Source organism: Octodon degus, unplaced genomic scaffold (genome assembly GCF_000260255.1).
Source record: "Octodon degus isolate 3935 unplaced genomic scaffold, OctDeg1.0 scaffold00002, whole genome shotgun sequence".
In the NCBI taxonomy this organism is placed as follows: Eukaryota; Metazoa; Chordata; class Mammalia; order Rodentia; family Octodontidae; genus Octodon; species Octodon degus.
The window spans coordinates 17,695,255-17,714,380 of record NW_004524578.1 but is presented as its reverse complement, the minus strand read 5'-3'; the positions used below and the strand labels follow the sequence as shown (position 1 = coordinate 17,714,380).

At 45.5% G+C, this 19,126-nt stretch overlaps 1 protein-coding gene across 3 annotated transcripts in view; it reads left to right on the top strand.

The window, feature by feature from the left end:
- The window catches only part of Ntrk3 (neurotrophic receptor tyrosine kinase 3), a 394,525-nt gene that overhangs the window by 102,861 nt on the left and 272,538 nt on the right, over positions 1–19,126 (top strand). For all 3 annotated transcript variants that reach the window (XM_023710187.1, XM_004623279.2, XM_004623281.2), the window contains exons 4-8: positions 3,446–3,514; positions 14,319–14,476; positions 15,354–15,496; positions 15,910–16,051; positions 16,451–16,747. In XM_023710187.1, coding sequence (XP_023565955.1) covers positions 3,446–3,514; positions 14,319–14,476; positions 15,354–15,496; positions 15,910–16,051; positions 16,451–16,747 — 809 coding nt within the window. The remainder of the gene's footprint in view (positions 1–3,445; positions 3,515–14,318; positions 14,477–15,353; positions 15,497–15,909; positions 16,052–16,450; positions 16,748–19,126) is intronic.

Here is a 19,126-nt window from a genome sequence, read left to right as displayed (position 1 = left end):
ATGGCTTTGTTTGGGAGTCTCAGATGAGAGATAGAGGGGACAACGTCATGGAACTTGATTTTGGGAGAGAGTTTGATGTATCATCTCATAAAATCTTGCTCACCAAATTAATTCAATGGTCAGGTGGCCTGCATGCTGGCCAGTGACCCCAGCAAAAGTCAGAGATGGGTGAGATGGTCAGGAGGCTGCCATGGGGCACAGAGGCAGAATGGCTCTTAATTATATGCTTGTCTGATGAGCAGGACAACCGGCTCATCAATAACTGTTGACAGCTGAAGGCAGGTGAGGCACCCACTGGAAGGAAAATAGGGCCAGTGAGCTCTGAATAGGTCTCCTGAAGCCCCGTGACTCTGCTTCCCTGTTTGTCCTGCATTGTGAGGCCATGTAAACATCTAAGAGGGCAGGATGCTCAGAGATACGTTCCCTGCTGATTTTATGGCGTGTCTACTTGCTTTAGTTCTTGTTTTTTTTTTCTGTGTATTTTCCTAGGGCTGGGTGCTTCTGTTGTGTGTCTCTGTCAGGGCAATGTGTACACTTAGGCAAAGTGCATACACTATACTCCTCTCTGAATGTGTGCAGTAATGGTCCTGAGTGTGTGTGTGTGTGTGTGTGTGTGTGTGTGTGTGTGTGTACACAGAGGGCAATTTGGATTCCAAAAGTGGGAGGAAACTGAGGGCCCTTTCTTCTTCAGGTGGGGCTGGGTGGGAAGCAGGAGGATGATGAGCAGCAGATGAGCCCTGGGCGAGCTCCTCCCTTTTACCACATATCCCACCCCACCCCGTCTTCCTTTAACTTGTAATAAGGAGAAGATGATGCTATTTCTTATTCTTTATTTGCCCAGAATGCTTGTTATTTTCTTTCTTTCGGAATCCAATTTTCTCTTGACATTTCTGCCTAATGTAGCAAAGCATGACCTTTGGGAGAGGACATTGCTGGCAGCCTGGTCCCTGCCTGGGGCTTCCTGCTGCTCCTCTCTCCTCTGTGTTACCTGGACAGCTCCTGTCAACCTTCTCCCATTGCTTACCAGGGGCTGTGCCCCAGGACCCTCTTCACCTGGGGTTTTGGCTTGTGGAGCCCCTGAAAGATGGTGCTATTCAGCTTCAGACCAGGGATTTTGTGCTAGGAAGCTAAAGGTAGAGTTCACTCTCTTTCCCAAGTTCTGACAGGATTCCATGATGGATGTAGGAGTCTCGGGCTTGTCCAAGGGTATAGCTGTACACAAACAGCAAACCAAAAATAACAGAGAGAAAAATGTTGCTACCTGAATGATTCACTTCTCAGATTGATAAACATGTCATAAAGGCTGATGACAACAGAGACTCAGAGAGTGGTGCTGAAACCTGTTGTCTTCAACCCAAGTCTGGGCTGCCATCCCAGTAGCTAGGGGGGGGCTGGTGACTGGGAGGCATGTGCCAGGCCCTCTGTGCCACACCCTAAGTAAGAGAGGGGCCACTGTAGAGAGTGTGACCAGTGATGTCCTTAATCAGTCATCAGTACAGTGCTTCTGTCACTCTTCCTGTATGATCTGTGGGGAAAGTCTGTGTGGAAGTCTGCAGGGATAAAACATATGGTCACCAGATGTTCTGGGAAGCAGAGCATTATGGGTAGCTTAGGTTTATAGCTTTAGTGAGCATGTGCTGCCATATCCTGCAAAGGAGAGGTAGATGAGTGTTTGGAGCCATCACAGGCTAGCCAGAGCCTAGCCATTTCAGGCCAATTTATGCCCAATTAACTTGCCATAGATAGGCTGGACAAGTTGAGTGTGTGAGGGGGACAGTCTGCCTCTTGGTTGCTCTTGTATTTGAGTATCTGTTCTTGTTATGAGTTGAGTATATTCTTCTCCTAGGTGAACTTCAGTCCTATCTATTAAACAGACTGTTTGGTTTTCTTCATGGCCTCAAGAGGACCATTTGGGAGTCTTCCTCATCTCGTTAGGTAGCTTTGCCACTCGCCTAATCTCTTGGTTTCCTCACCCACCTCTCCAAGGTTGTGTCCATTTCTAGTTGCTTCATATACTTATCTTGAATCCATCCACTTAGTTGTCTATCCATTCTTCTCTTTGTAACACTGTAGCAGCCACCTAACTGTCCTGCCAGCTTCTGGTACTGTTTTTCCAGTTAAAAACATGGTAGTTAGACCATGCCCCTTTCCTATTAAAAACCACCCATCACCTTTTGAAATTTCCCATCACCTTTTGAAATAAAATCCAATCTTCTCCTAGCACCACAAATCCTTGGCTCAGCACAAATCCCTCTCCACTCATCTCAGAGCACCACCCTATCTTTCCACTTATCTGGTCTCCTTGGCTATGATTCCTCCTGGGCCTTTGCATTCACTACTTCCACCACCCAAACTTCTCCCTGACACTCATTCAGCTTGTTTTCCAGTTTGTCTCAGGCCTCACATTGGCTTCTCAGAAGGCACTTTGCTCAGCACCTGTCTGAAGTTACCTTCCCTCACTCCTACATCAGTGACTTATGTAGTTCTCTGCTGTTCTCCTCTTCCTGGTTAGTCACTTGTAGCTTGACTATAAGGCTCCAAGGGACCTTATCTTCCCCCTCCACAGTCCACCCCCTCACTTCTCTGTGTGGCCTACATTCCACTCTCAATTTGTATCCTCTGTAGAAGCCATCTAAATATAGGTGCACGTGTGTGCATATGTGTGAGCATAAACAAAAGCCTGTGTTTGCATCTATTACCTACCTGTTTAACAGACACAAGCATGCACATGCTTGTGTGTGTGGACAGACATTTACTTAAATGGTATCGGCCTGCCTGCTGCCCATTCCTGTCAGCAGACCAGAACGGTGTTTCTGGGGTGCTGCTTCTGCCAGTGTCTGCTGCCTGTAAGGGCTGTTATCTCATCAAAAGTTGTTTGTTGAGGCTGGCAAAGTAATAACTGTGGGTGTTTCTTCTTTTGTTCAGGAGACTAATGGCTGCTCCCTTCCCCTGTATGTCCTAATGAGAACAATTAAATAGCCATTAGGAGACAAACAGACGTGTGAATAGAAGGCTGATGTCTCGAGCTCATGGATTGGCATGTTTGCTGGGGAGGCGCAGCTAGAAGGAGTTGGGTGACCTGCAGTTTTTCCCAGTGCAGTGTTAAGGATGTTTTGGTGTTCAGGTAACCACCAAAGTCTGTCCTCCTTGAGAAGGGTGTCTTCAGAATTCTTCCTGAACTTTTGCTCTTAGGAGAAACCATGGGGCAATGACCAAGAGGATTTTATTGATTCCTTGATTTCTAAGACAGCCCTAAAAAAGACTTCAGACTTCTCTCCAAACCTGATCTGTAGCCTTAATGACAACCAGATGTATTGGTAGCAGAATAAAGCAAAGAAAAAGAAAAAGAAGAAAGAAAAAGCCAGGCACCAGTGAAATGGCCAAGCTCCAGAGGGTGAGCAGTGTGATCTGTCCTTTAACTCCCCTTTTTTTGTCCATCTTGCAGAAACCTATCAAGTAACCGACTCACCACGCTCTCATGGCAGCTCTTCCAGACGCTGAGCCTTCGGGAATTGTAAGTTTGGATTTGACCACTGTGCAGATGGTGAAGTGGTGGTGATGGTCAGGTGGGGAGAAGTGTCTAGACCTGGAGCTACCTGGAGGCTGGTTGCACACTGAGGGGCCGCTTGGTTTGGATGGCCTCCAAGGGCACCATGTACACTGAGAACCATCCACCCCTTGCTTGATTTCTGATGCTGTTTCTGTGAACACTGCATGTCAAAGACAAAATCTCATCTTTTGTGGGGGTTTAGTTTTATGATTTGTAGACAATCATAAATATTAATGTTAATATTTATCATAAAGAGTATGCATCAATTTAAAACAAATGACACACATGTTGTATAACTTCATAGGTTATGAGATATGCTTTCGTTAGATTTATCACCATGAGAGTAATGGGAGATACTCTGCATTTCATGCATGAGAAGTCTAAGGTCCCTGAAAGACATTCAAAGCTCAACCCTGACTGCATTATTAGGGACTGGTGGGCCAGGACTTGAACCCAGGCCTTATAGCCTCAGACTATGTCTTTTTCAACACTCACAACCTCCTGTGAGCTATTTTGGCTTGAGTATGGGCCTCCTGGGAGCTGGCAGGAGGCAAGATACATTGATGTAATCTGCATGGGAACTGCTTAGCCTTGCTGTATTCCAAGGCTAATGAATGCACCCCTACTCTGGCCAGTCATTTTGTGCAAACAAATGTTGTCTGGATGAATGAAAATTCGTGACCATTGCTGGAAAAAAATAACTCATGTTGATGTATGAGTCACCCGGTCATCTCTGTGCATGAAGGACAGCATATTATGTTGAGGAAATAAATCAGGGACTAAATTGGAAAGGAACTGAGGCATGGGTGAGGTGAAGTGACCAGGGTTTCAGAGATGCTAAACATATTTCTAATTTACTTGATGACTCAGATCCAGATTCATGGAATGCCGATTGCTTTGTTGTTGTCTCTACCAAGAAGCAGTGACCTTGGACCTCTGTCTAGGCTATTGGCCTTTCCACATGTTCTTCGTTCACCTAGAAAGAACTTTGTCATGATCTTTTGTGTGTGGACCAGCTGGTAGAAAGGAGAGTATTTATATCCAGTGTCCCAGTGGCTTTTCATTCCGTGACAACCTTGTATACTACCTTTATCTTTTTGGGCCTAAGTGTCCATAGGATGCACGAGAAGGTCACTCTAAGGATGGGATGGACAGTGCATGGGTCTTTCAAAGTGTTTGGATTTTAGGACAGTACTGCTGTGGGTTGATTTCCACACTTAGGCTTGATCATGCCTTGTTACCAGGCTGCTACTCTGATCTGGTTATCACAGGCATCCGAGTTCTTATTCCCCTATGGCTGAGATCCAGGTGGACATCACTAATAACTCCTACCCATGCTGGGAAAAATAGATCATGTTACAGGCACCTAAATGTCAGACTGTAGCACTTTCTGTGTTGCATTCATCCACATCTTTGTGGGTAGAAAAGATCTTAAAGGTAAATTAGTAGGAGTGCTGTAATTATTGCTCACACTGATTTCTGAGTTCCTTCTTGGTGCCAGGCAGTGTTCCAGGTAATCTACTAAATTATGTGTGTTATTTAATTTAAGCCTTATGACAATTCTGTGAGGTAGGAATTATTACTACCAGTTCACCTTCAAGGACACCAAAATGTTTAGCAAGGTTAAGTATCTTCTTTAAGGGCACCCATAAAATGGTAATATGTAGGTTGAAAGCTTTGACCACTCTGTTCAACTGTCTCACAAATATTTTAAATCTTTCTCCAATGCAAGGATCTCATCTACAATAATGTTACAAAACTGTATAGCTGGTTCTTCCCTAAATTATTCTTGAACAAATTGGCAGAGCCAGGAACCTCTTTCTTGACTATCTTGTATCTCTTTCTCCTGGGATTCTGTCCCTTCATCTAGGGAGACCAGGGACAGTGTCCTTTCAGGGGATATCTGGGGTCTGCTGTTTTGCTGAATTATTGAGAAAATGTTCAGTGTTCTTTCTAAGAAATCATTGGATGTGAAATCAATGGTGTGCTGCCCTGGTGACCTGTTTCACAGAGATTTAGAAACAGTTGTTCCTTGGATATATATTTAAAGAAAATGTCAGATTTTTCTCAGAGGATCATGGGATTCTGCATTCATCTTTGCCTGGGATCAATACACTGGTGAGCTAGATGTAACTTATGGAAGAATGAAGACATTCTTTCCAGTTTGAGTCAGTGCATGAGTGCTGTTGTGTCAATGGAGTATTTTATTTTTGTCATATTGTTAAATAAGAAAAAATTATATTGGAGGATAAGGAAGCCCCCCCAAAGAACAGTTGCCCTATAAGAGTCTTTTTTATGAAGGAAGCATTAAGTGCTTAGAGCTGAAAATTTATCTTCTGGCTGGAGGGGCCATACATTGGCTTTTAGCTGTGGCTATGATTAAAATCCAAACAATCCCAGTTCCTGGCAAATGGAAGAGGGGGTAGTATTTTTTTCTCTGACTTGATTAGCCCACATGGCGCCATCTGCCATGAACTGTCTAGATTGCCAGAGTCTGCCCAATAGAGCCTGTTGGCGGTGGTATGTGGGAATGGGTTTGGTATTTTCAGGAAGAAATAATTTGGACTTTGGAGAAGAGAGGATTCGACATGCAGTGGTGGCCAGGAAAGTCCCAGGCCAGAAGTAGACAGATTCTAGTGATCAACTTCAGGGATAGAAAGACAGGGAGGACATTTCTTGCTTTCTCAGCCTATTTTCCTTCTATCACTGAGAATCTCTGCTATGTCTTCTAACAGCTTCTTCCTCACTAGACAGTCCATTCTTGATATCAGAGTTGACACTGATGAGGTTCCCCATTAGAAAGGCTCAGTGTCTACTACAGTTCCAGTAGGACAGGAGAAGGAAGAGGTACATTTTGAGTACCTAATGCGTACAAGGACCTGTCTCACCCTTGGAATAGTCCCATAGGGAAGCATCATTTTAACCATTTTGACAAATGAAGGATGTTAGGCATGGCTAAGTTAAACAAGTAGCCATAATCACATGCTGTAAATGGTAAATCTGGAGGTGAACCTTATGATGTTTGGCATCACCGTCATTCAGGTCTATTGGTTCCAATAACTGCTCTTTCAACCCAGCAGTGCATCCAATAATACTCTGCCTCTCCTTCCAGAAGCCACTTTGAAAGTGATGGCTCTTCTGAATGACATCACAGGATTTGAAAAAATAAGTTGGCTATGTCAAGCCTTGCCATATTCCAGAGCTGTCCCTTACTTTCTGTTATTGGGAATGTCTTGGCAGGTACCTGGTTCATAGCCTCCTTGTCTATTCTTCTCAGGGAGCAAACTAGGAACCTCTTTCACAGCTTGCTCTGGAGTAGCTAGCAGTATTTCCACAGCACACATTGGAAAGAATTTGGCTTGATATTAATCTCCTAAGTTGCTGCTCATGGGAAGATTTTTTTTTTTAACCTTGACAAGAAGACTGGAGCTGCCTGTCTGAAAATCAGAGCTAGAATTGGAGAGATGATGAACAAATCAGGAAGAAAGGAAGCTTGGATTCTCCCTTGGTACCATTTTGCAATGCAAAAGGCACCAGAGGATGTTAGTCCGCCTCTTAGAAACCCTCTGGAAACCCCCTAAGGACCATCAATGCATCTCAAGCAGGGTTCTCTTAATACCATGCATCCATAGAACAGATATGATTAAACTAGATTGGAATATTTCATTTTCTTAAAGCAAAGTGATAAGTAATTCTGATATAATTTGCAGATTTAATCAACGTGGTAAAATATTAACTCCATCTCAAATGGGTTTGGGCTGACCCTGGCACTTTGCTCCTCTGAGTCTTGGCTGTGGCCACTCTGAAACTCTCACAGAAGTCACTAAACAATCAAGTTAATAGCAGTATTACTGTAATAATAATAATTGCTGGCCTTTTTAAAGCCTTCTTTTCACTCTCAATGCATATTAATGTATATTATTGCTAATTCTCTCAATCACTTTATGAAGAAGCAACGTCAAGTGCAGTCATGCCCATTTTATGGGACTTTGGAGAATTCAGTTCCTTGTGCTTCCCAGGAGCCCCCTTAACATGTTATCACAGACTGGGTGGCTAAGCACAACAGAAAGCGATCTTTCCCTGCTCTGGAGGCTGCCAACATCAGGCTGTCAGCATGGCTGTCTTTCCTTGAAGATTTCTTCCTGGTCTCTCTGAGCTCTGGGGGGCTCCTGGCATTCTTTGGTTTGGTGGGAGGGCTTTGCTCTTGTCTCTCCTTCAGTCTCACATCTCTGTCTTTCATCCTTCTCTTCATGCTCTTATGGAGACCCAAGCCACTGGGCTTAGGGGTCACTCAGAATCCAGAAGGACCTCATCCTTTGATCTTTACCACGATTCCCTCTGAAGAAGGTCACATTCACAGGAACCGGAGTAAGGGCTCAGATGTACATCTTTTTGGAGGATCCAGTTTAATCCATTATATTTGCTCATGGTTATACAGTTGGCTCAACTCAGATCTTTAGTTTATGTATTTTTTCTCCACCTGGCTGCTTTCTCTGGGAGGCCTGGGCTGTGTTCTTTACTCTGTGACAGTAGTACTGCCCTTGCTGATTTGGGTCCTCTGCCCACTTTCCGCCACTGGGCCAGGATTGCCACTGGCAGCACTGATGCTGTGAAGGGAAGAAGAAAACCATCCAAGTGCTGATTGCAGAGGAATCAATGGTTTCTAAACACTCAAGCCATGGCTTGGCTGTGCTGCCAAGCACTTGCATGCCCAGGCCCGACTAGCTGGGGCTGAGTTAATCTGTGGGAAGCCCCAGGGTCCTGCGATTGGGCCGTGGGCCAGCTTGGGGCAAGGGCTGGGTGTTGTTTAGCTTTGCCCTGAAGCAGTTGCTGCTCTATTATTCATGGGGCTTCCTGCATTATTAAAGGAGCACAGAGAGCCAGGCTTTAGGTCTTGTAAGTCAGCCCTTGGCTGAGGCCTGTCTGCCTGAGCCCTGATTTGATGGGAGAAGGCACCAGAACCGATAGCGTCATTTAGACCTGGGAGTTGCCTCTTTCTGCTTCTTGCCCACTTCACTGTGCATACTTTAAGGTTATAAAGGTGATAGTGGATCAGCTCAGGGGAATGCCCAAGGTGCTAGTGCTTTACGGCTCAAAACGTGTTCTGCTAGGTGTGTGATTTATTCTGCAAGGAGACAGTGCAGAAGAAAGGGGAATCCTTAAGACCTGTGTGCGATTTCCAAGACACTCAAGGTGTCAGCAAACAACCAGGTCTCAAGGTGCATTCCTTCACTGGGCCATGGCCTGCAGGGAAGGGACAGAAGGAAATGAGGTGTGATTGGCAGCATCTTTGGCACACAGCGATGTCTCACCTCATGCTCCTGCCAGCCTCAGGACACTTTCGGTGAGGGCTGCTCTGTGGCCCCAGCACAGGCAGGTGTCATGCGTTGTGTGGTGGCACTGCCGAACCCCTCACTTGTCTGCTCTTCTCAACCCATGTGGATAATTTGTATTTTTATGCCTGCTAAATAATGCATGGCCGTGTCTTGTCAAGCGAGCAGCTGGGAAAAACCAGGTTGACCTGGTTCACTTTGCACATATTCGAGCATCTGGGCCCTCTGTGTCATACAGCGAGGCTGCCAGGCCAGTCCTCACAGCCACTACAGCGGGATCCAAACAGTGCACCCCTGCAGGCCTCCCTTTTCCTTACACTGAGTGGTGAACTCAACTTTGCTTTGCTATGGAAGCCCTCAAGGGCCTTGTGAGGTGTCAAGGAAGCAACGCATGTAAGTCATTTGGCACCGGCTGGCACTATGGCAGGTGACGCAGGTGTTATTACCCTGATATTTCCCTGAGCCTTTCTTCTTCTTTTCCTTTTCTTTCTGTTCCAGTTCTTAGCCACACAGGCATCTTGCTTAACCTGGCATCAAACACCTCCATGGCTTTGTGGCTCCTCCTACTCTTTTCCTTCTGGGTTCTTGACCCTTCCCTCCCCACCCTGCTGCACACACGTTCGCAGTAGGTTTCACCTCCTCCTGTTCTCGGACTCCTTTCGTCTGCTTTCACTCAAAGGCAGTTCTCTTTACCATCACCTTCCTGCCCCATGAGCTTAAAATCTTGTCTTCCATGTTTCTTTTTCTTCTTTTTCCCTTCTCTTCTTCTTACATTGTTTGCTATTTCTTTTTCTTCTGCCTCCAACAAAATGCCAATCATACCTTGTGTTCCCTGGTGATGCTTCTTGAATCTTTCTCTTTCCTCTTCTTGATTCTTACCACCCTGCTCTAGGGCCTTGTTTAGTGGGCAGCCATTCTCAAATGGTCTTGGGTCATTTGGGGGCTCTCAAAACCCTTTCAGGGAGAGCATCAAGTGGAATCTGTTTCTGCAAAAGCCTCTTCTACATGCAGAGAGTACTGTGAGACTTTCTAGAGAAACACAGCTTGTGGTGACCTCACGGTCTTGATGACTTGAGGAATTTATGATAATGTATGCTACTGTTTTAAGTTTTTCTTAGTTTTAATTTCTAATGTTGTAAATACTGAAAACTGTAAATCATAAAAAGAGCTTTTTGAGTTCCTCAAAAGTCGTAAAGATGGAGGACTTTTGATCCAAGGGGTTTGACAGTAGTGACCTAGATCCTGTGGCCTGTACAAAACCTATGTGTGAGTTTAAAAAGATGCTCCTTTGGGCAGATGAGGTCTAGTGCCAGGACAAGGGGTCTAGATTTCATCCCCCATTTGTTTCATTGACTGAGTTCTTTGAGAAATATACAAACTACATAGTTCTACATTGTGACCCTGTGTCTATGGGGCATCCTAACCAGTTCATCTATATTTCTCCTAGCAGGTTTATCCTGTGCAATATTGTTGCTTTTCTTTTCTTTACACAGCTACCATATCCACACCAGTCCTCAGCTTATTCTAAGGACCCCAAGGCTTCCCATTGTCCCCTGGATGAATTATAGACCTCCTGATGTGGCAGTGAAAGCCCTTTACTACCTGACTGCGGCTCACCCTTCCAGCTTTATTTCCTGGTGCCTATTTTTTAAAAAAAATTTTTATTGACAAATAAATATGAATGAGACAGTTGCACAGCTGATTAATAGGACAGTTTTGATAATCAATACATTGTAAATTGTTATCTTCTTAGTGGTTATCCATAGTAGACAGGTTATTCTGTCCAAACACTGTTAGTACACCTCTTTCTTCTTATTGAATTAAGCGAAAGTAGCTGTAAATTTATCCTAAACATTTTGTATATATAAATACAGAATAATCTTTCCTTTGTACCCCTTTTTTTGTCCTGTCAGAGGTGAATATTCTATTGGCATATAAATACTATAGGTGTTTGAATTCAACTAAACAATCTAACACTATCTAGCAGTCTATAATATTAGTGGGTTATCCTCAGAAGTTATTGACTTGAACCTTTTACAGCTCATCATATTAATATGGGTTTACTTTATATACATCATTTTTATACTTTTCTGCTGGATGGTTAAGACCAAGATATAGAAAGACCTATATACCAAGAAATGTAACTTTTGTATCTGATAAGGTCAGCCAAGTACTCTCAGGATTTATCCTGTGACCCTGTACTGCCCTTTGTACATCCTTTTGTCAGTGTCTGACATGAGGATGAGTTACGGCCATTGCTTGACCATTTTGCTCTCTGTAAAAGCTTGAGAAAATGTTTTTTCTCTCCATGTGACTCTCCCCAGGCTCACTTTACATCATCGAACACATCCCTCTGTGGCTCCATAATCTTCTTGATCAGAAAATTTGGAGCACAGCTGAGTTACATGTTGTTACAGTACAGGTTCTCCTATGTCCCGAGTCTTCACTGACCTTGAAAGGCTAGGGCCAAAATGTTGGCTGACCTTGCAGCCCTTCCTTTTCTCCAATTTTGAACTGCTAACTTAGGTTGTTAACCCTCCAGAAGAGAAGCTAATTATTAAACTGCAATATATGCAGTTTGGTTTACCCTATCTGTCTAAATATCAAACATTTTGGCATATCATGAAACAGGTATTTTCCATCAGATATTGATATGTTGAACTTTAAGTCCCTAGAGAATATGAAGGAAAAATAATTATATAAAAGTAGAAATAAGGGACTGGGGAGATGGATCAGTGGTCTAAAGCACCTACTTAGAACAAGCTTAGTCAAAGCACAGGGACTGCGGTTCGATCCCCCAGCACCACATGCCAGCCAGCCCCGCCCCCCTGGTGGGCTGAGCTGGCCACACACACACACACACACACACACACACACACACACAAATAAATAAAAATAAAAAAAATTAAAAAAAAGAAGAAATAAGCATTTACATATTTTTTACAAAGAAATTTAGAAACCTAACCATATACGGAATTGTAAGTCCTTATACTAGGGAGACAATACGATATTTACAGATGTGAGTCTGGTTTATTTCACTAATAAATATATCTTCAAGTGGCATCCACTTAAATATGAAGCCTTCAAGTTTATCATTCTTTATAGCTGAGTAGTACTCCATTATATAAAAGTACCACATCTTTTTCAACCATTCCACATGTGATAGGCATCTTGGGTGTTTCCAAGATCTGACTATCACAAATTGTGCTGCTATAAACATAGGTACGCATATATCACTATGATATGACTCTTTCGGTTCCTCCAGGAGAATTCCCAGTAGGGGGATAGAAGGCTTGAATGGGATTTCCAGTCCTAGTTTTCTAAGGAGTCTCCACACTGATTTCCATAATGGTTGCACCAGTCTACACTCCCACCAGCAGTGGAGAAGGGTTCCTTTTTCCCCAGAGCCTCTCCAACATTTGTTGTTGGTTGATTTCTTTATGATAGCCAATCTTTCTGGGGTGAGATGGTGTCTCAGTGTTGTTTTAATTTGCATTTCACAGATGACTAGTGATGTGGAGCATTTTTTCATATATTTATTTGCTTCTTTAATTTTGTCCTCTAAGAAGTGTATGTTCATCTCAGATGCCCATTTCTGCATTGGGTCTTTAAATTTAGGGGCCCTAATGTTCTTTAGTTCTTTATAAATTCTAGAGAGCAGACCTTTGTCTGAGTGCTTATTAGTTTAGATTTTTTCAAAATTCCTGGTGCCTCTGTCTAGGCTAAATCTGACTTCCCTGTCCCACACCTCAGTTTTTGCTTCTTCCCTCCAGCTCTTTCCTTCTGTCTCTGCCTCCATGAACCCCCAAAATCCAGCATCCAGTCTCCTCCTCTTTGCATCTCCATTGCATCCTGCAATACTTTTCCCAGAGCAGATGGGTGGTCTGTGTGTGGGTGTCAGAGTCCAACAGTTTGGGGTTTTAAACTGCTCTGACCCACACCAGCCAAGGGGCCCTCAGCGAGTTTCCCTCATCTGCATGGGAACTATGTCACTCCTGGTGTTGTCTTGGGAGGCAGATGGTCAGTAAAGGCCAGTTCCCTTCTCTCCCCTTTTCTGAAAGCACTACATCCAGAGAGAAGTCTGGGGAACTTTTAGGCTAAGAGGCTGGTATTATGTAGGGACATTTGCACGTTCTACCTAAGATGTCCTTGTGCCTGAGATGCACTGATTCCTCTCCTCAGCCCCCTCACATTTTCCTGATAGCTGCTTAGTGCTGATGCATGCTTGACTATTTTGGAATCTGCCAGTTGTCAAAAATATCTAGGGTCTCAGTGCAGTGACCCAAGTGTCCTCTCTTTTGGTACCAAGCAATCGATCCCCTTAACAGTCCAGAGAGAGAATCATGTTTCCCTTAATGATCCAGGCATTCAGATTTACTGGGTACTTTTTACTTCAAGAGTTTTTGAATTGACTAATGCTATTCACTGTTTTCATAACAACCTCACTAAGGAGGGACATGACTTCAAGTCATAAGGAAAAATCTGTGGAGAAGAAGGGCTTTGAGCTTGATGCTTTCCCCTTCAGACATTCATCTTCACCAGGATGAATGCTCCTGGAATACAGGGGGTGATTTTTCAAGGATCCATTGAATTTCCAAAGGAAGCAGGGCGGTCCCCAAATGGATTCTGAATATGTCTTGGAAATAGCCTACCCCTTGCTTCCCTGGGGAGAAGTTAAGTTCCCTGTTACTCTTGCTTATTCTCCTTCTTGCAGTCAATAGGAATTCATGAACCAGCCTCAGTTTTAGTATTGGGAATATAGCAGTGAAGACAATAAGGTATGCTTATGACTTCAGTACACCTTCATTTTTATTTGCAAAATCAAATGAACAAACTAAATAGTTAAAGGGATGCTGAGGGATGACAAATTCTAGAAAGAAGAATACAGCAGGACAAGGGGCTGGACCTTGCTAGGGCAAGAACACATGGTGGCTTCTGTGTTGGTGCTCAGAGGAGTCCCTAGGATTCCTTAATGAAAGGAGGGGAGTGGCTTTTGCAGGTACAATGGATAAGAGCTTGGAAGCCCACAGGGACCCAGAGTATGAAGGTCTTAAGGCAGGCATGAGAAGGTCAGTTGACTGAAGAGAGTCAGCAGAGCGAAGGTCAGAGGGTGAGAGAGGATGCTGCAGGCTATGTGGTACCTTGACCTTCACTTGTGATGAAATCGGAGCCACCCAAGGGTATGGTGAGGAGGCACATTCCAACCTGGCCCATATACCAGGTGCATTAAGTGAGATGGGTTTAAAAATGTTTTTACTCTTTTTAAAAGCAAGCAGATTCATTGTCATATAATTTTTCCCTCCCCCCATGAGCTTTCTTAACTTCTCCTTCCTTCATCCCTGTGGAGCAGTTGGGGTCTGTTGACTCCACAGCACTGAGAGGAGGCTGGGTCATCTTCGGTTCAGGGGTTCCTTCCCCTCTCTTCTTGCCCACAGGAGACTGGAGCAGAACTTCTTCAACTGCAGCTGTGATATCCGCTGGATGCAGCTGTGGCAGGAGCAGGGCGAGGCCAGGCTGAACAGCCAGAGCCTCTACTGCATCAATGCGGATGGCTCCCAGCTCCCGCTCTTCCGCATGAACATCAGTCAGTGTGGTGAGTGAGCAGCCTGCCCACCCTGCTGGCTCCAGGGAGGTGCCCCTCACTGAGATGGAGTGGGCCAGCCTTGACTCTGCGGTTGGTGGGGTGCAGATCTGACTCGCCTTACACTCTTTGGGCGTTCCTGTCCCTGAGCCTGCCTCAGCAAGGCCAGTTTCAGGAACACAGATGAGAGTGCCACATGTCCTTCTTGGCAGGTCAGTTTTGCTTGCTCTCTCTGTGGGTCACCTGTCACTCACACCTGAAGGAGTGTCTCAGGAAGTGGGCTCTGGACTCCTGAATCTAAAGCTTCTTGGGCATTTCTAGAAAAGCCAGTTTCTGGCCTCAGCCACAGACCTTTGTGATCTAGGGTGGGTCCTGGAAATGGAAATTTCTAGCAAGCTACTTGTGGAAACCTGAAATAGGCTGATGTCTGAGAGGTGAAGTGCGATGGAGGCATTGGGATTCGCTGCCTAATGTGCATTCTTGAGCAGGTGCCCCCTTACCCTTGCCCTAAAGGAGCATCCAACTTCAGGTGCCATGCTGAGGTCTCATAGTCTACTGGGGAGGATGTAGGAAGTGTCTGGGACTGCAGGGCTTCTAAGAGCTCATGCGCGTTGTGCTGGCATTATTGTGGGCAAGGCGAGAATGTCCATCATCAAGCCCGGTGTGGTGGCTGCACCTGTAATCCCAGCTACTTGGGAGGCTGAAGCAAGAGGATTGCAAGTTGGAGCTCAGCCCAGGTAATTTATTGATAAATTGGGTTTTAAAATATAAAAAACCACAAAATTAATGAACAAATGAATGAAGTACCACCATCAGCCCACAGTACAGCTTCTTTGGGGCACCTTTTGTCTGTCCTTTTACTCCTCTTGTCCTCTACCCCTTCTCCCAGACCTTCCTGAGATCAGCGTGAGCCACGTCAACCTGACCGTACGAGAAGGCGACAATGCTGTCATTACTTGCAATGGGTCTGGGTCCCCCCTGCCAGATGTGGATTGGATAGTCACTGGGCTGCAATCCATCAACACCCACCAGGTGGGCATCCTGGGGCAAGCCCCTTTCAGGAGGCCGAGAAGTGATCACCTCTGAGTCATAAACATGAGGGGACATTTGTGATTTTGTTCCAATAGGAAGAAGCACAGAAAGTTGGATTCCACAGAAGTCTGATAGTTTTAAGTCACTTTGACCTTATGTATGCTACTTAGTCTATCTGCTTTTATTCCCCCATCTGTGAAATGGGTATAATGCTACAATTACCCTTATGTTATTGACATGAGGATTACCTAAGACATTTACTGTGAAGAGTTCTATATTTGGCCTGTATGCTTTTCCTAGAGATTTCCTCCTTCTGCTCTGTTTTCCTCTTGATTCCTAAAGCTGTTTGGTGGGCAGGTAGAGGTGCTACTCTAGCAGAAATCATCTCATTGTCTTTTTGTTGGGATTTTCAGACAAATCTGAACTGGACCAACGTCCATGCCATCAACTTGACATTGGTGAATGTGACGAGTGAGGACAATGGCTTTACCCTTACCTGCATCGCAGAGAATGTGGTGGGCATGAGCAATGCCAGCGTTGCCCTCACTGTCTACTGTAAGTGTATGACCTCGGGGGGCCACTGGGTACCAGGCTGGTGCAGGGGCCTGAGCGGGCTGGAGTGGGGGCACTGAGGCCATTCTACCAGGACAGACACATTCTACCAGCCCATTCCTATAGAGAAATCAGGTTTTGGGGAGCAAACCGAGAAAAGGGTGTCCTTTCCCCTCCAAGGTGCTATACTTGTTTTGTGACTACATCTTCTAGGATGATTTTCCCAGAGGGAACCATTGAGTACGGCTGGATGCAGAAAGTTTGGGTGAAGAGAGGCTTCTTTATGGCTCTGGTGGGGAGTTGGGGGGAACCGCTGCTTCCTTGGGGCTTTTCAGAGCTGGGGAGGGGAGACTTAGAGTTTCTACCACAGTGTCCCAGACTCTAGCTGGCCTGTCCCCACAGACCCTCCGCGTGTGGTTAGCCTGGAGGAGCCGGAGCTGCGTCTGGAGCACTGCATCGAGTTTGTGGTGCGGGGCAACCCGCCACCAACGCTGCACTGGCTGCACAATGGGCAGCCACTGCGGGAGTCCAAGATCATCCGTGTGGAGTACTACCAGGAGGGCGAGCTCGCGGAGGGCTGCCTGCTCTTCAACAAGCCCACGCACTACAACAATGGCAACTATACCCTCATTGCCAAGAACCCTCTGGGCACAGCCAACCAGACCATCAGGGGCCACTTCCTGAAGGAGCCTTTTCCGGGTGAGGGCATCTCAGCACTGGGGGGGTGTGGTAGTTGGAGAGAAGTGGGGCTCATACTCAGTGTGATCATAATAGCTATACCCATGTGGGAACACACAACTACCATCTGCATTTTGTATCAACTAGGGTTCAATTTCCTTTTTCTAATAGATACAAATTCTATGCAAATTTTGTGACTGAAAGTTCATGCAAATTCTATGACTCCTAAGGGACTTCATAGCAGAGAGAGCAGGGACTTCAGATGAGGAACATGGTGAAATCTTTGCCTTGTGTTTCTGATAGTCATTTTTTCTACACCCTCATTTTCTCATCTGTGAAATGGGTTTCATTATACTGCTTCCCTAAGAGTATCATGGCTTTTGAGTTAAGGCATATGAAGTTTGGGTCATAGGGTTGGTACCTGGTGATGTTTCTGGGACCTTCCATTGTAAGGGACTTCACAGCCCATCCAGTCCAACTCCAGGTTTAACAAATGAGTGGCCTGGACCTCATTACCTCAGCTGTATTTTGGGAAGCCCTGGCTCCAAGGTGGTGGCTGTTTGCTCTGGTGTTCTGTGGTAGACTAATGGGGCAGTGCCTGATGCTGTCAGCCTCTGGTGACAGGGCGAATCACCAAAGTAATGGCAGAGCTTAAGAATTTGGAGAGGTGACTCTGTCTCTCTCTGAGTGGGTGCTGGGACATTCCAAGCACCTTCCTAAAGCTGGAGAAGTAAACATCACCGGAACTTAGTGAAAGTGGTCATTTGTAGCAACATCTCTTGAGGGGTTCCTGCATCTTATAAGGTTCTTTGTACAAAGCCATGAATGTGTCTTTGCTTACCTTGATGACTTGTGACAGGAACAAACTGGATGGCTTTTGGCCTCCAATTCCCAGAAATCAGGGCTTCTACTTAGATGAAGGGAAGTGTGAAGCCTGGCAGCACACACGTGCCTGTGCACATGCACAGTGGAGAGGCAGTGGGACTGAGCACTCTGCAGCCCTGGCTATACCAAGGTGACTGCACAGCCTGTGCAGAACCACATACTTGGGAGGCTGCCTGGGAAGCTACACTTTGGCCACTGAGGTTCCAGGAATGATGGAGCTGCATGTCAGAAGAGTGTTGAAAATGCACTGATGTTTGAGCACCTGATGACCTCCTATGGTCTGACATGTCCAGCACTGTCCTATGTACCCTGCAAAAGGCCTCAAAGCATTTCCACACTGGTCTGGGCACTCTCTGTTGGCCAGGAGAAGAATCTTGGCTTCCAGATATGTAGAGAATTTGTTGCAATGAGCCACAAAACTGGGTGAGGCCTTGTTGACATAAAAGACTGGTGTGGCCACTTGCCCTCTCGTGTCTGCCACTCTTTTATTATTATTATTATTTTATATTTTTTTGTGCTAGGGATTCAACCTCGGTCCTTGCACATGCTAGGCAAGTGCTGTACCATACCCAGTACCCCGAATTCTGTCTGTAAAGAGGAGTCTCAAGTCCCAGTGAGTAAAGAATGAAGTCCCTTGCAACAACACTTCTATCTCTAAAAGAAAGCTCCTGGGGCTTGGAGCAAGCAGGGCGCACCAGAATGCTCAAGAGGAAATGTAATTCGTTCCAGGCTCTTTTCCCCAGAGGATACCCTGAGCGCTCAGGGCCATAGGAGCAGTTGGATGGGACATGAACTCAGCTTTTGTTTAGTCTCTCCTTCCCTTTTGGGGAGAAAGCAGGTGCATCCTCCCAGCCATGTGGATGCCTCCTCATGAGTTGCAATAGCCCCTTTCACATTTCTGATTGCTTCATCACTGGAGTGGACCACAGGTTCCTTAGGCCAGAGGTTCTCAAGAAGTGGTCCTCAGATAATCAGCATGAAAATGGATTAAAACTGATTCTTAAGCTCTCCTTGATTCTGAGGCATCAGAAACACTAGGGCAAGTCTTGCAGCTGTGCTTTATTAGACCTCCAGGTGACTCTGATACTCTCTTCTTTGGAATCTACTACCATGACATTTGGCAGGAATCTGGTCCAAGGAAGAGGAGGGAGGGAGGATGGAGTCACAGAAAAGCATGAAGATAGAGCAGTTTTCCTTTTCTCAGGCCTGTTCACGCCCTGCCAGGGCCACCCTGGGTATGACTGTGCTGGTTTTATGTACCTTGGTGCTAAAGGAATCAATAGATGATGGAAAGGCAGTGACAGGAAAGAGACAGGCCTATCGTGTCAAGTGCCAAGATGTCTAAGTGTTCAGAAGAGCAGATTATCTGGGAGAGCATGTGGGGATGCAGGATAACCTTCTATGCCAAAGCTTACACTGGCTGCAAAGCCAGGTTTAGGGCAAGGGCTCTGAGCTGAGGCAAGTGAAGGTACAAATCCCACATGTGGTCTCCCAGACGGAGGGAGGTTGGGCTCC